The following is a 16,393-nucleotide window of genomic DNA, read 5'->3' as shown; positions in this document are numbered from 1 at the left end:
GCACTCCTAATGCAGCTAGCAATGGATGAGGCGCAGGATGTCCTTTCCAGCTGTCACTGAGGGGAAGGTGAATTTGTACCCAGGAGGCTCTTATTTACTGCCTAGGAGCTCTAATTTAATAAGAAATGACAGGCTTTGTGGCAGTGCTGATTAATGCCCACCTCAGGTTCATAATGAGGTACAAAGCAGAGCCCCAGACAGAAGAGAGGACATGTAAAGCCTTGAGCCAATGGTGAGGAGAAGAGGGCACAAAAAGCACAGCTGAGGGAAGGGTGGGAGTAGGATTGCAATATAATAAAATAATCTGCCAGGTCCCATACTGATCAGCTACTTGATGTATGGTTTACAGTGGTTGTGAGACAGTATATTTGTAGAGAGGCTCTCATTGTGTGCTGGAGGAGGAATGCAGCCTTTTGGAGCAGGCACAGCCCTGGCAGTCAGGAGACTTGGTGTCTAGTCTTGGCTTTTATCACTGATGACTTCTGGGGTATTAGGAAAATGCTTTAACCCATCTGGCCTCATTTATGTTAGGAAAGGATGTTTTTAAGTTGTGTTACATTAACAGTGTCAGAAAAACTCACTACCTGGGTGTACCCCTTATCCTCATCACCCTCCATAAAAAACACTCTGAATATTTGTGCCTTTTTAAAAAACAACAACATACTGTTTAAATATGATTGCGGCCCCTTTCTTTCACTCTCCATGGAATGAGTACTCCTGGGAATAGCATATTTCAAGTGAATATTGAAAAAATATTAAAAGAAGACACATGTCTGATTGGCAAATGACCCTTCCCACCAATAATCTGATCCTAGAATTACACTTGGACAATCAGGGGATGCAAACATTATTACCTAGCACATCCAATCCAAATAGCTCAAATTCCAAACATAGTACCCTTGCAATGAACTGCTGGCAAATAAGCTATGGGCAAAGAATGATTTCAGACATTACTGGGTGAATAACTCTGAGTAAATTAGGCTAATCGTGATCTGTTGGCAGGCAATTCACAACTGGAGAGAGCATCAAAATTAGTCAGATGAGTTCTAAATGAATTGTTGAGCTCTGCTTGTGACATGGTCTGCAAATGTCTGATCATGTGTGGTGTGTGCCGAGCCAGACAGACTGAGCAAGAAAAAGCCAGAAGTTATGAATAACTGGTGTCTGGTAGAAGAATGTGATGGTGCTCAGGGAGTCCAGGCAAACCATGGAGAAACATTTCTTAGGAGTAGGCCCAACGAGTGCCGGGTCTTGGGACAGTACAGTGTGCAAAGAACTTGACAAGTATAGAGAGGGAAAGATTAAACATTGACAACTTATCCTTCTGAGGAGCTGGTTAGGAGTGTGGTGTGAGGGGACAGTTGTAGTTAGCTTCCTTCTATCCGGTGATCTCAAAGCTCTTCAAAGCCCTTAATGACTGTGGGGTGCGACAATCCCCCTTTTCCTCCCTGGTGACATAAGGAAGCTTTAGGCTAAATGTGCACAACTGATTTCTGGAAGCACAGCTATGCCACTTGAATTTGTGAAGGGTGTGACTGACTGACAGCCGTGCTGATGAACTCCCTAATAGAGACAGTTATACCAGGAAAACTGCCTTTTCCAGTGCAGACTGTTTTGCTCACTGGGGGTGAGGGCTGGATACCAGAGAGGCACAAAGCAAACCTTTGCAGTTTAGCTGTGACTGTATAAGGCAGAGCTGTCCAGCTGGCAGCCTGCAGGCCACATGTGATCCTAAAAGGGTAGCTTACAGTCCCTAGGTTCCCAGTCTGGCCACTGCTCCACCTGCTTCTGGAGTTCCCAGGCTGGGGGAGCTGGAGTCTCTAGACTCCCCCTCCCTTTCCAGTTTCTGCTGCCCGTCTCTGCACCCATTGGGGATGAGCCACAGGAGCATGCTACTGGATGGCTTGGAGGGACCTGGGGACCCCACAGTGCAGGGCAGCAGCACAGGCACAATACAGATGGGGAGTGGGGGAGGCATCTGTAGTGCTTATGGGGAGGACTCCTGTTATGTGGCACGGTGTGGGGGGACCCATGTGGTGTGGTGTGTAGGACATGGGTGTGTTAGTGCAGGGTGGGGGGTATCTGTCATGTTTATGGGGGGGACACACAGCATGGCATGTCATAGAGTCCTGGGGATGTGTGGCCTGCATAGTGTATCCAAGGATGTTGTGGCTCCTACCTGCTCAGAAGCTGGACAGCCCTGGTATAAAGAGTACCTTCCCTTTATGGTACACTAACCTTGCTATGCCAGTTCAGCACTTCTACCATAGATATACCTTTACCAGCCCTGCCCTGCAGATGGGGACAATGGAGTACTAAGACTTTTAGATCCTGATTTAAGAACATTGATATTAGTTGGAGCTGTGGGTGATGAGCCCTTCAGACGGAGCCCTAGAAGTCTGATAAATTCAGAGGAACCACAAACAAATCAGGAGGTCTGACTATTCAGTACCTTAGGAAAAATGGACATTAAGAGAGCTCATCTGAAGCCACAGAAGGGAATTCTGAGTCCTTATGTAGTAATTCATAGATCATCTTCCTCCCATAATTATTTGTCTGATGTACCCTGTGATAAATATGCCCCAGGATGCAAACAAATAGCAATGCTGCAAGCATGGAGGTGAAATAATGATGGCTGAGAACTCTTTAAAGGTCAAAAAGTAAACTAGTTTCTATTTTTATATATATACAGAGAGAGAGAGATTACACACACACACACACACGCACGCACAGTATATGTATAAACAAATAAATTGTGTGTGTACAGAGAGGGATAGGAAGTGGAGAAGAATAGCTCTCTAAATGCCTTTGCCCACAGCAATTGATGTGGATTGGTATTGGGTGTTACTTTGTTTAGCAGCTTAATTAACAAGAGTCTTCTCTGTCTGCTTGTCTTTCCACAGCGGCTAAAACAGCTTACTTCTCCAGCTGAGGACCTGCCACAACCAAAGAAACACTTGGTTGAGTTGCATGAAGCACAGGAGACCTCTCAATCAGGATACAAGAGCTTGTACCCTTCAGCTAAGGAAGTGTTTGTGACTACAGAGATGGGAACCCGCTTTTAAGGCACACAGGAGAAGACAATTTCTTAATCTAGAGTGATTTATCCTTGCATTCCTTAAATGGCCTCTCTTCACACCTAGGGGATGCACTTTTCAATTCTCTTCCTCACACCTGAGACAGGCATTCCAGGTGCAGAGTTAATGACCTTGGGACACCCTTCTCCCTCCCTACTTGACACTTAATTGCACAGACTGGGGGTTCCAGTTCTTTTGGTATCCCCTGCCTTCTGTCCTGGGAAAAAGCAACGTGGCTTTACCAGAGACAATACAGCCTGGCACTGGAAAAGGGAATAGCACGTATAGAAAATGGCAAAAAAATAAAGAAGTTCCAGTGGTGAAAGAGAGCAGAGTTAAAGACAAGTTGAAGCAGTCAAAGGGAAAGGCACGAAATGTGAGGGTGTTAGCGAAGGGAACAAGCTAAATGGTTTGTAAGTATGTATGAAACTAGAGCTGACAAAAGAAAGCGCTCAGGTAGGTCACCAACACACCAGGCAAGGAGAGCCAATAGCATATCATAAGCTCCAATAAAGGAGGCTGCAGTACCAAGTAGCTGTTAGGCTTCTGTTGTCACTTTTAAAGCCTAAGACTGACAGGATGCTTAATATAATCATAGTTACTGAAGAAAGGGACAGAGCTCATGGCAGTCTCGGGATGGAATAGGATGAAGAGCATATAAGTGACTCTCACTTATTCAGATTAACACGGCTCAGTGACAGTTCATTCTGTAGAGGAATATTAAAAACATTAGCGATTCCTTAGGGGATCTTGTGGAGCAGTCCAGGCACAGTTCCAGAGGATGGCGAAGAGTGAACGTGGTATGTCGTGGACAGAAGGCACGCCTGGGATTACACCCTAGGGAGTTTAACTGTGCTTCCCAGCCAGTTTGTAGATGAATGACTGAAGCAGTTAACGGGCCCACTCTGCTACTGCATTGCAGCTTGAGGACAAAGTGACCCCACTACAGAATAGGAGGGGTCTCTACCACTTCTACCCCAATACGTGAGGTATTGTGACATTGGAGACCTGGGCAGGACTTGAGACTAGCTAAGGGAAAATAGGGCAGTAAAGACTAGGCAAGATGAGTTAACCCGAAACAGTGATCACGTCAAACAATGTTTTGTTTATTTAATACATTAGCGCATGAGAAGGTGCCTTAGCCTTGGAGGTATTTCAGTCTGAATAAGTCATTTGTTACAGTTCCACATGGCATTCTCCTATGGAATCTGTGCATTTAAATGGAACCTCCATAAAATTAAATGCCAAACATTATGTAAATGCGTGTCAAGATTTCACTGTTAAAATCACAGAGAAAAAATATGTTATGGTCCCAACAGTTCCCCTCATTCAAGCCAATGGTACCTGTGTTATTTCATGTTTCAGGTCAAATGTTAGCCTATAAAACTAATGTATGCACTTGAACAGAAAGAAATGCACATTCTGAGGGATGGGGACCAGTTTTCCTATGTCTTTCACTTTTGAGTAGGTTTTCACACCTATGCACAGTGGCTGTAAAACAGCAGCACCAATGAAAGAAAGTAGAAAATTCACGTCTCAGATCTGGAAGACTTTGAGGGCATTTATAGATGTGCTCTGGGAGGTGGGGGGGGAAGAAATGGGGGGAGGAAACACTTTATTTAGTGTAGTTCTGGGAGCTGCACTAATTAAAAGTGCCCAGAACATCACGTGTATCAGCGTCCCCACACTGACAAATGGCGGCAGGGCACTTTAAAATAAAGCTTGTTCAACGAACTTTAGTTCGAAGTGCTCTGTTGCCATTTTTTCAGTGCAGGGACACTGATGCACATGATGTTGGAGTCTGCTGGAGCGTGGTAATTACCACACTCCAGCTCTCAATTAATTGAGTCTACTCCAACATGCTGTAATTACAGTGTGTCTGAGCAGCCTCCCTGCATGTGTATAGGAGCCCCTCACGTTGCAGCTGGAGGTTTTACACTTTCTGTGAATATAATGGCTAAATTGACATAGTTACTTTCCATGTAATTGTCTTCCTTTAAAAAAAAAAATACAGGAAAGAAAAAATTCGGATGTAATTAGCACTTGAATGGTACCCATGAAATGTCAACATTCACACCTCCAGGGAAATGAATGGTGGGAAGATGGAGAAATCTGATTGGGGGGGAATTTTTGTCAGAGGCAGGGGATGTAGAGCAGGGGTGGGCATTTATTTTGGGCAGAGGGCCACTTACTGAGTTTTGGCAAGTCATCAAGGGCTGCATGACAGGCAGCCCAGAACAGATTAATATTAATTTTCTAAATTTTTTTAGCCCATGGGCCAGATAGAATGGCTTGATGGGCTGCATTTTGCCCACCCCTGACATAGAGCTACATCACATCTAATTTATTATGTGGCATTGCAATGGACACAGTTTTAGAAATGTCAGAAATCTGCAGATTGCATGGTAGAAAAGGCTTAAAATCAGAAGAGCAACTGCTGTTCTTTATGTTTTTTTTTCTCTTGCCTTTCCTGATGGTTATAGTGATTTGTTTTTTATTTGAGGGAACTATATATGTTTCAGTGAAGTAAATACTTCTTTTAACAATGTTCTGGCTGGCAGTAGCTTAAGTGCAGCAGCAGCCGACAGCCAGTGCAAATGTGTATTGTTGCAAAAAGTGGCAGATCTTAGGTTGCTAAAATTTGAGCGGATGTCTACTGAGCATGCTCAGAGTGCCCATTTACATCATTTTATTTTTTCCCCTCATTATTCCTCTAACTCTCTGCCAGCCAAACACTGGTGCTAGACCTCAATAAAGTTATGCCCAGGTCATTAAAGTGTATGGTTTTAGCTATTTTTTGTTGTAGTCCTGTTTGAAAGAGTGTGGCATTTTAATTCTCACACCTATAATTCAAATGATACAAGGGAAAGGTTGAAACCACCAAGGAAAGGGTGGTTAAGGCACAGGGATGACATTGAAGGTAAAAGTTCAGCGTCAGTCATCCTACATGACTCTGGGCTAGCTGCTAAGCTCCTTTTCCGTAATTAAAAAAAAATATGGCCAGATGGTACTTCTGAGCCTCCCAGAGATGCGAGGGTAAGTTCATTCATGTGTGAGGTGATACTGTGCTGTGGCCAGGGGGCAGTGAATCTTCCTAGATAGGTGGAAAGGATTTTGCTCATTTGAAAAAAACCCATCTTAACTCAGGCTCTGATCTGAGTCTTGTTGGTGTAAATACTGGATTGTACTAAAAGGTATATCCCCTGTGCGGCAAAGATTCTCTTCTGCTTGCCTGTAGTCAGACTTCAGTGCTTCACCAATGCTTGGTGCAGTGCAATTTAATGCAGTCAGAAGGTGAAATCATAGCTGTGTTGAAATCAATGGTAGAACTCCCCCTGACTCCAATTCTGCATTTCACTCAGGTATTTTTTTAATCAGTTTGGAAGAGATCAATAGAATACTAAAACATTTGTGGAAAAGAGAACGAGGTAGGTTGAGCCTAAGGAAAAGACTAAGAAGACACTCAGCAGCTGCTGTGTCTTTTGCTCTTTGTATCACAAAATAATGTGCAGAAAACACGTGGGCCTAGTTGGATACCAAAAAGGCAGGTTTGCTAAATGTGCACAAATGCAAACATAGGCAGACAAGGTTCTTTGGGTAAATGTGATATCTTTTATTAGACCAACTAAATAGTTGGAAAAATTGTTCTTTGCAAGCTTTTGGGTACAAATACCCTTCTTCCTGAAGTACCCTTGTTACCCGAAAGCTCTCAAAGAACAATTTTTCCAACTATTTAGTTTATTAAAAGATATCATATTTACCCAAAGAAGCTTGTCTACCTATGTCCTTAGACCAATATGGCTACAACCAACACCCCCAAATACAAACATGACAGGCCTAGCTACACGCACAGGGTGGCTCTGACTGGTTCTAGGCAGCTTCAATGACACAGAATATTGCGTGTGGCACTTTAATTCTCATATTCTGTTTAAAGAGCTACTACACTGCCATATGCAACCAGTCTGCAAATACACTAAGGGGTTGATGTGAAAAGGAGAGCAATTGATTATTTTGCTTGTCATTGAGGACCGAGCACAGAGTGGTAGGTTAAAACTGGAGCTATCAGAAGGTAGAAGAAAAATTACAGGGTCATTGCTGTCTGTTGCTGCTTGTGGCTAGATAAAAGGCATGTAGTAGGGAAGGTAGAAATTTGCTAACACAATTTTGGCAAAAAGGCCATTTTTTTCCCCTAGTAATGAAAATCATGAAAACATTTCATTTAAAGAACTTTAATAAAAACAAAAACTTGTTCAGTGCCTTCATTCTCCTTTCATTTCTGCCTTTGCAATGGCAAATTGTGAGGGGAAAAAAAGGATGAGAATAAAGGGGGAGGAGGGGGAAGGAAATTGAAAGGAAATGAAAATGTTTTAAGAAACAAACTGATTCTTCAACAACTTCTAAACCAAATGGTTTGCAAATGTTCAGAAAGCTTCCCCTGCTTTGTTTGTTTGTTGAGCAACCTGGTTTCTAACAAATGGGTTAACACGTTGGGTGCAGGCAGAAGTGACAAGTTTTGCCCGATCTCACCACAGAAAGCAGTTTATAGGTGTGACCAAACACAAGTGCACAGCTGCAGACAACTTCAAAAATGGCCAATCCAGTGAAAATCTAGGCCCTTATTGTATGAAGTATCAGATGAAGATGTTCCAAAATGTAGCGTCTTTTGTAACTTGTATCTGCCAGCTCCCAGCCTGTTTCTCTTTTTATAATGGGAAGGGGGGAGGAGAAAGGAGGGAAGGGAGTTTAGTTGGAGGGTTTTGCAGTCCCTGCTAAAAGGTGGGGTGGGTGTATTGGAGCTCCACCCCCCCCCAACCTTCAATTCAACCAACCCACCCTTCAGCACCAGCTGCAGATAGGGTTGCCAACCCTCCAGGATTGTCCTGGAGTCTCCAGGGATTAAGTATAAATCTCCAGGAAACTGCTGAGAGTTACCAGGGAGATAAATGATAGGGCATTCATTAACATAAATATTAAAGGTTGAATCTGATTTGTACAGCAGTCCAGTGAGTTTTTAACATGTAACAGGCATGTGCATTTGCCTTCCTGATGTAAAGTCCATACACCATAACCTGTAACTGATATACACAAGCACATGGGCACATTTATATAGCGTGTCGTGGGTACACTGGCATTCCAGAAACCTCCTAGAATAGATTCAAACAGAGATGGCATCCTTAGCTCGGGAGCCCCAAAATGACCTCCCTCTGCTGCCTTTCCCCCTTCCTGTTCTGAAAACAGTGAGCACTGGCAGACAGTCCTGGTCATTGCTATGGGAACCTGGTTGCAGGCTCCCAGCTGGCAGCTAGATTTCCCTCCCCCTGGTACCAGCAGTGAACTTCTGTTTGGTCTGGGGGTAAGAGTGTAACGCATAACGCTTTGCAAAAATCATTCCGAGTTACAGCTGGGAGCTGCACTTCTATTTGCACATAGTGTGTGTCAGTTTTAGCTAGCATATGAGTTTCATCCTGTTTCTAGAATCTTAGAAGTAACACCCTCTAGTTTGATTTAGTTGGTTTAATAATTGCCAATCTTTCTGTAGGGGCTAGCTGACTGTGGTCTAAACTTGACCACTGTTCCTAGTCAAGTCACATTTGCCATCTGTCACTTTAACATGTGGGGGAGGAGGAACCCTCCAACACAGGGTGTGTTGACGGGGAGTCAAAGTGACTTGACTAGGAACAGTGCTCAAATTTAGGCCCGGATCAGCTAACCCTTTCAGGAACTTTGGCAATTATTAAACCAGCTAAATCCAGGTAGAGGGTGTTACTTCTAAGATTCTGGAAACAGGATGAAATCATATGCCAGCTAAACCTGACATGCATTCAAAAAGTTTTCCTAGTCCAGACAAGACCATGGATGTGTGGGTTGAATCCCTACATGCTGGCATGGAATCAAATAGAGCATAACCGGGAAATCAGAATTTAGAAAATCTCTCTGGACAGTAACTAGGGGTCTCCCAATGGACAGAAACTAGGTGTTCTGCCTTCAGCCTAAAGATACCTTCTCTAGCCTTAACCCAGCTGACCCACCCCACTTTGTTTCATTAGAGTCGCTGAACGAATCAATAATGCAGACATATACTATACTCCAACACCAATGCATCTGACCCTTTGCAGAGAGAGTTCAGCCAGAAGAGTTTGGACAGTTTGGCACTTGTTGAAGAAATATAATTTGGCTAAAAGAGGGGCCACGTTCCTGCTTTGTGCTGTCCCCAGCATCCCAGAATGCAAGACTAGGACATACAGATCTGCAGAAGGGAACGATTTCTCTGAGAAATAAAGCATGCAAGTAAACTGGTAAAGCAGGGAACAGAGTTTAGTGGTCAGAATACAGGCTTGTTGATTAAACTTTCTGGGTTCTGTACCCATAACTTCTTAGGCAGATGTGTGCCTCAGTTTCCCCATTTGTACAGTTGTCCTAGTGACACCTTCCTCATACAAGTGCAGCGAAGGTTAAAAGTTCAAACTCCATGGCCTCCACGCAGGTGAAGAATCTAGGCTGGCAGATCCAAATGAAGGACAAAGACTTAATTTGTCTCCAAGGGTGCCTATATGTGAGTGTGGAGTCTGCTCTGACACACTGGAATTCCAGTGCATCAAAGAGGACTTGATTAACTGAGTCTGCTGGCATGTGGCAGCCTCCTGTGCTTCATGTATCAGCATCCCCATGCTTAAAAATGGCAGTGGGGGCACTTGAACTAAAGTTTATCAAATGAGCAGCTCTCGGAGCCAGTCTAATTAAAGCACCGACTTCCTACCCATGGAGCACATGTAAAAGTGCCCCAGAAGGCCCCTAGGTCCTTTAAGAAATGTTCTGTAGAAGTGCAATGAATTGTTATTTCTGACAGGGAGAACTGACATTGGAAATGACAGATAAGGTTTCTCTCCTCTTTAGTCTTTAGAACTTCAGCAGCCTAGGAAGAAACATGCAATTCCTTGTCCTGGGCACTGAAAGGGACATAACTTGTTTCTCCCTTTTATTGCTGTTTTCTTACCAAAAAGACTTTTGCTGCTGTTTTATGCTTCGTTTGCTGTAGTGCTAGCTGCCAAGGAAGAAGAATTTACCCATGAGATTCGGGAGAACGCAAAAGGAAACGATTCTAACAAAGCCTTTCTTTTAATATCCAAACTATCCTGGGCCCTTTGCTGGTTTGGAGCACAGGACTGTTCTTTATCCCTGACCCACATCCCTTTACTGAAACAGAGGACACTTATTTTTAGAACCGTCTGTTCTGGTTTGTCATGCGTCTGTATGGAAAAGCATGTAGAAAGGAAAGGATTTCCCACAGAGAAATGTATTCAGTGCCCGTGCACATCCAGCCATCGGCTGCTCACTGTCACCTCCTGTTGTAACACGCTGCGAAAGCTGTGACCATGCTAAGAAATGCAATTGGTTTGCTTTCCCTTTTCCTGGGCTCTTAGCACAACAGCTATGGTTTCAGTACTACGTGGCTTTATGCCTAGTACAGGGAGGGCTAGTACCTTGGAGGAGCAAGGGTATTGCCACAGTGGATCAGACCAGTTGTCCATCTATTTCAGTATCATGTCCCTCTGCCAATGGGCAGCTCCAGCTGCTTCAGAGATGATGCATTGCAGTATGTAAGACTGCTGTGTGCCACATCTGAGAGCACGCTCAGTGCTACAAGCAGAGACCAGCAGCAGGCGATTGATTGGATTCTGCAGTTGAGTTCTTGAGCCCCCCGCTTTGTCAGTAGCTGATGCAAGCTAGGAGAGGCCAAAACCCCCCACATCTTGTCATGCTTTCTTGAAGGTGATATTTACCCTCTGCTGCTTAGTTTGTGAGAATTGATGTGCTCACAGCCCAGAATGATACAGCTACTTGTTAAAGAAAACTGCAGCTTCGGTTATTGTTTAGATTGGTAGAGGGTTGTCCTTTCTAATAAATATTGCAAGCCAGCAAGACTAGATTTGTTTCAAGGAATGACACTGTCCAGGGATGGGAAGGGTGTATGTGTGTGTGTGAATATGTCATTCTTATTCTATTTTCTTTAAGTGGATCTACAGTCCTCTTGGGAGGTCAGGATATTCAGACACCGCCTTGAACAAGGTTCACATCACTATTTGTGTATTTGCATGAAGGGGGGGATCAACTGTTTGGGGTTCATGTCTTTTATTGCCAAGCTGTTGAGCATCTCCTGGTAACTGAGGTTGTCTGATGCAGAGATGGCCACTGATGCCAGTACTCACACCACCACGGATGAAAGCAGAGAAGCCTGACAACATCTTCCATTATTTCTTAGCCATCCCTCTTCTTCTTTTCTTCCCTCTCCATATTATTCCTGTTTCAAGATCACAGCAATGGAATGAAAAGCAAATAAATAAAAAAATAATTTCCTCTGCTTTGGGTGAGCCAGGGAAATGGTGTGATTCAGGGGCTGTTTTAATTAGTTTTGTCCATGATGGGAATTTTCTGGAAAGAAGTGTAATGCCGATTGGGGCTGTCCCATATAATGCATTATTGGGAATACATATGCATAGATAGGTATGCAAAAGAGACCACATAGTGGTTCACATGCCATATTACCTCCTCTAATGCTTAAAAGATGGTTCTAATGCTCAAAAGTATTGGGTCTCTTTGCTATAGGCAAGCAAAGTTGTTCTTGTCGCTGCTCTTTGTAATAGTCTTCTTTACTACAGTGATATCTCAGAACCAAGCAAGAATAGAGCCCGCCTGAAGTAGGTGCTGTACAAACACCAACTAGGAGGTACTTTTTGCCTTGAATTCAGAAAAAAAATCACTAAAAGGATAGTATTGTTATATACTTTCTCTTAAAGCCTCTAGAGAGGCAATGCAAAGCAAAAATGACATGAGCGCTGAGCGCACATTTCTGTGCTGAATGCCCCATGCTCCAGATTTCAGGCATATGAATTCACACTAACTAACCTTTTAAAAGAAGTTCTGCCTCTGAAGTTGCCTGGTTGACAGTTTTGGATTCATTAAAGATATCTCCCCCAAATATGCAGAAGTCCCATTGCAAGCTTTGCTATTTGTAGTGTCAAAGAATGATGGAAACTGGGATAGCTTGGGTGGATCTGAAAATATCAAGCTTTCACTGATGGATGGGTATTAAAACAGTTCTGACACTTCTATACTGATGGCTTCCAAAGCCTTATTTATAGGGATATCCAAAAATGACCCTTCTGAAGAGGAATCATGTCTTTTCCAGGAGGTATTACAGGAGTGATTGATAGACTGATGGGAGCTAAACTGAACCTGTATTTACAGTAGTGCTAACAGTTAGGATGCAAAATGCATGACTCAGGACCCCAAGAAAGCATGAGTACTTTTGAAAATAATAGTAAATTTATGATTCTTTTTCTTTGTCTTCTGTACTTTCAGAGTACACTTTTTGGACATTTTCAAGCTTTTTTTACTTGCAACCTTTAGGATTAGAAATGCTTTAGTGAAGGTATCAGCAACTTTTTGAAGTGGTGGGCTGCTTTAACAGAACTGGCTCCAAAGGCAAGCCACTCTTTCTGACCTGGGTGCCAATATTGGCTCCGCTTCCCCTCACTGTGCTGTGCCAACCTGTCACTGCTGCTCCTTGTTGTGCCAGCCTCCCACAGAAGCCCCACATACATCCCCTGCCTTTAAAGTGCCACAGACACCTGGGGTTCATGGGTTGGATTTGACCATTTGCAGAGCTGGATCCAGCCCATGGACTGTAGGTTGCTGACCTCAGCTTTTGTGGAAGCTGAAGTTCTCTTACACTCTTAATACCTGGGGATGAGACAATTATAAGACTAGTGATAATCACATGCTGTGGCAATGCTGCTTATGTTGGCCTTCCCTGATGTATTCCCATGCACAGGGGTACCATATGGTGGCAGACAGGGCCAGACTTTTAAGCGGGGTGGGTCTTTGTGTCTACAAGTGTACATAGATGCCTTATTGGATTTTCAAAGATGGCTGTGCACTGGAGATAGATGATTTTGAAAAGCCCATGAGGTGGCTATCTACATTCTTGGGCATCTAAATATGTGTCCTGAAGTCCTCAAGGACATAAGCCAAGGTGTTCAAGCTGCCACTTCTGCTGGAACGAGCCCTGTTCAACAAGAACCTGCATCAAGCCAAAAAAAGGGGGTGAGGCTGGCCAGGAAGGAGATGTGTGTGGCTGGGTAATGCACTGATTTGGCACAGCCCCTCACCAGGTTTCATCAGTGGAGATCCCATGGATGTGGAGTTATAAACAATGCATTGTTTACAGCAGGAATGCCTGTTGTTTTTCCTCTAGGTTGACTTTTGTATGTGCCTCTTTTTCCCTGTGGTGGATTAGGAATGCAGGGTTAACACCTGATCACTTAATTTTGCATGATCAAGATGGTTTCCTCATCTATGGAATAAATTGGAGCTTCCTCTGGTTTCCCGTGTGTGCCTGCAAGTCAGCAAGTCAGAGGGAGAATTATGCTCATGTATTTTCTGTTTCTTGATTGCGCCAATCTGGTGGACGTGCTGTGACAAAATCCTGGGGAATAAACACTTCATGGTTAGCATTTCAAGTTTAAAAGACTGGAGGCCACAGCTATAAATAGAGGTAGTTTATAACCTGGGTAAAGCTTTCTGAAGCCTCTTCCTTGTGTGGAAGAAAGGGAAGGGTGCGCTATGCACAGTGGTCAGAAACGTCAGCAGCACCTCTGGGTCATTCTGGCAAAACTCCTGCCGACAGGCTGACGTACGACCCATCGAACGACTGCAAAGCAATTTCCAGCTGTCCAATTCTATTGACAGCAACAACTCCCCCACTGGGGATATGAAAACTTATTACTGAAAACAAAAGCTCCGTTTGTGCCAGTGGGTCACATGAGCAAACAAGAGCAGTACTCCAGGCTAGAAAGAATTTTATTCCCCCCTCCTAAACATTTCTTATCTGTCTCTTTCTCCTTAGGTGCACACACAGACAGGTTCTCTCTCTCTGCTAACTTTACCACTAAAGCGTATACAAGCTTTCATCAGCAGAGCACTTTCAAATGTGGCTCAAACTACTGTGGAGTCCAGTAGTTGCTCTTCTAGGCCATCTCAAAGTCTTCTCTTCTTTGCTCATTCACTGACCATCTCCAGAAGGTCCCACTCTTAATAAACATGCAGTTGAAAGCACCAGCCTCTCCAAAGTAACATTTAAAAAATAAAATAGTTTAACCTGTAGGGTTAAAAGACGTGTATGACATTATATATTATACATTAAGATATAGAAAACTTTCTAGGACATCGTTCTCTTGGACAACTACATTTTTTACCATCATGGAAAAAAGCAGCCAACCAAACACACCTTACCACCATAGGCTCAGATGGTATGAAGAGCCACTCTTTTTATGGGTCACATTGAAGCTGGGAAAGTATTATTCCTCCCACCCCCCAAAAAAGATACGGTTCAAAAACTTTAAAGTTAAGGTCAAACCTTACATATTCTCCTATTTCTACATTACCAGTATGTTTGATCTGTGACTGACAGGAGGTTTTGGGTCTGATGTGATACATTTTTATCTCTTTTGCTGCCTCTTTGCTCTTCAAGTTTTTATTTCTAGCCTCTTGATCATAGTATTAAAGAAGGGGGTTGTTGTTCCTCCTGTGTTCCTTCTAATGTTCTCTCCTCCCCTTTGTCCTTCTCACATCTCCTAAACAAGTTTGCTGTTCTCTTCTTTTCATCCACTGTCCCCACCCCCAAGTGCTTCCAAGGTGAGAGTCCAATGGGCAGTTTACATTTTTCACACTATGCCATAGTGCTTATGGCTTTGTCTGTATTTTGAAAGCGGTTTGCTGTTAGAGTTATACCGGAAAATATACATAAACTATGCCAGCAAAACTATTTATTCTCATGCAACAGCCTCTTCTCTAGGGCTTGTATTAGCATAGCTACATTAATAAAACAACTCCCTACCCCATCCCAAACCAATCATGCCCCTACTGACTTGCTAGACTTGGCTGTATCTGTAAAACTTTTAAGTGGAGGCCAGACCTAAAAGTTCAGCTAACTACAGGTCAAATCTACACAGCAAATGTACCAGGCCAGGTTGTCTTCAAAACCAGAGGCATCACATCCATGTCCCTGCAGCTTTGGGTGGGCTAATTAACATGGCTGAATTACAGTTCTGGTTAGCCCACCTGTGATACCATCGGTGCAGACTAAAGTGACAATTTTTGCCTGATCTGGCCCCAGAAATGGGCTACCAAACAGTCCATTAACAGAAAATGGTGTGACCAAACAGAAGTGCATAGCTACAGAACACTTTAAAAGGGCCCGATCATTGCACGAGGGTTCAAATGAACACACTCCAAAGCAGTGCATGTTTTGTAACTTGCCTCTGTGGTGTTCCCAGTCTGTTGCTGTTTTCAGAATGGGAGGATGGAAAGGGAGCAGAGGGAATTTGGTCTGGGGTCTTTTCAGCTGGCGCTGGAGGGTGGGGTGAGTGTATTGGAGCCCCCCCACAAGTGGAGGGGCTCCAATCCACCCCTCCCAGTGCTGGCTGGGGAACCTCAAAACAAACTCCTTCTGCTCCCTTTCCCCCCCCTCCCATTCTGAAAAACAGCATCTGTGGTGGTGGGAGGGGGGAGAGGCATTGCTACAAAGACTGGGCTGCAGGCTTACAACAAGCAGCTGGATTCTCACACTCCTGGACTGAACAGTGAACTTCTGTTGGTTAAGGGGGATCATTGCAACTCATTGTGCTTCCTACAATGCACTATGAATTGCAACATGAAGGGAATTGCTCTTCTGTCTGCGCCCCATGTGCATGCATCTATACTGCTTCTAGTTAGGGAGGAACCTGAACGGAGTAGTGTGTGGCATGCTTGAGGGTCACACTAAATCGCTACTTTGACGTGATGTGGGTTTAATGTGAAAGGTAATTTTTAAAACATAGAATGTGACTTAATTACCAAAGAAGACCATGTGGGTACTTATTTAGGCTTCAACTAGGCCAATGTCCACTCAACTTCAGTCAGTTTGGATCAGGTTCAAAGTAAATTGTAGGAATGTGTAGATGCTATGCTTAGATTGGCCTAACTGTATATATGTTTGGGGCATTTAGATTGGGCGAAAATGGCTGGCCCAATTTAATTTAGTTCACCTAAGGAGGTTCATGGTGTAGATCAGGCTAACCTTTGCCTGATCTAACCAGATGTGTGCATGCATTCAAAGAGCAGCCCTGGGCCTGGAAAAGCCTAGCCACTTGCCCCAGCCCTGTTGATGCACTTTTTCTAACCCCTTCCTCCCTTTGATTGGGCTATGTTTAGCCCACTGACCCCTTCCTTCCCCCTGGATGGACCATACCTTTCGCTGTAGGACATGCCCGCCACCA

General features: G+C 43.8%; 1 protein-coding gene across 2 annotated transcripts in view; it reads left to right on the top strand.

Annotated features, from left to right (window-relative positions):
* LOC149866351 (sodium- and chloride-dependent betaine transporter-like) overlaps nucleotides 1-7,333 on the top strand; it is a 54,987-nt gene extending 47,654 nt beyond the window's left edge. For both annotated transcript variants that reach the window (XM_090043388.1, XM_090043389.1), the window contains exon 15: nucleotides 2,904-7,333. In XM_090043388.1, coding sequence (XP_089899514.1) covers nucleotides 2,904-3,065 — 162 coding nt within the window. In that variant the 3' untranslated portion in view covers nucleotides 3,066-7,333. The remainder of the gene's footprint in view (nucleotides 1-2,903) is intronic.
* Nucleotides 7,334-16,393: the final 9,060 nt, after the last annotated feature.

This window comes from Crocodylus siamensis, chromosome 4 (assembly GCF_052110815.1).
Source record: "Crocodylus siamensis isolate JL-2025a chromosome 4, ASM5211081v1, whole genome shotgun sequence".
NCBI classification, from domain to species: Eukaryota; Metazoa; Chordata; order Crocodylia; family Crocodylidae; genus Crocodylus; species Crocodylus siamensis.
Note: the sequence above shows the minus strand (reverse complement) of the source record. Positions and strands in the feature narration are given on the sequence as shown.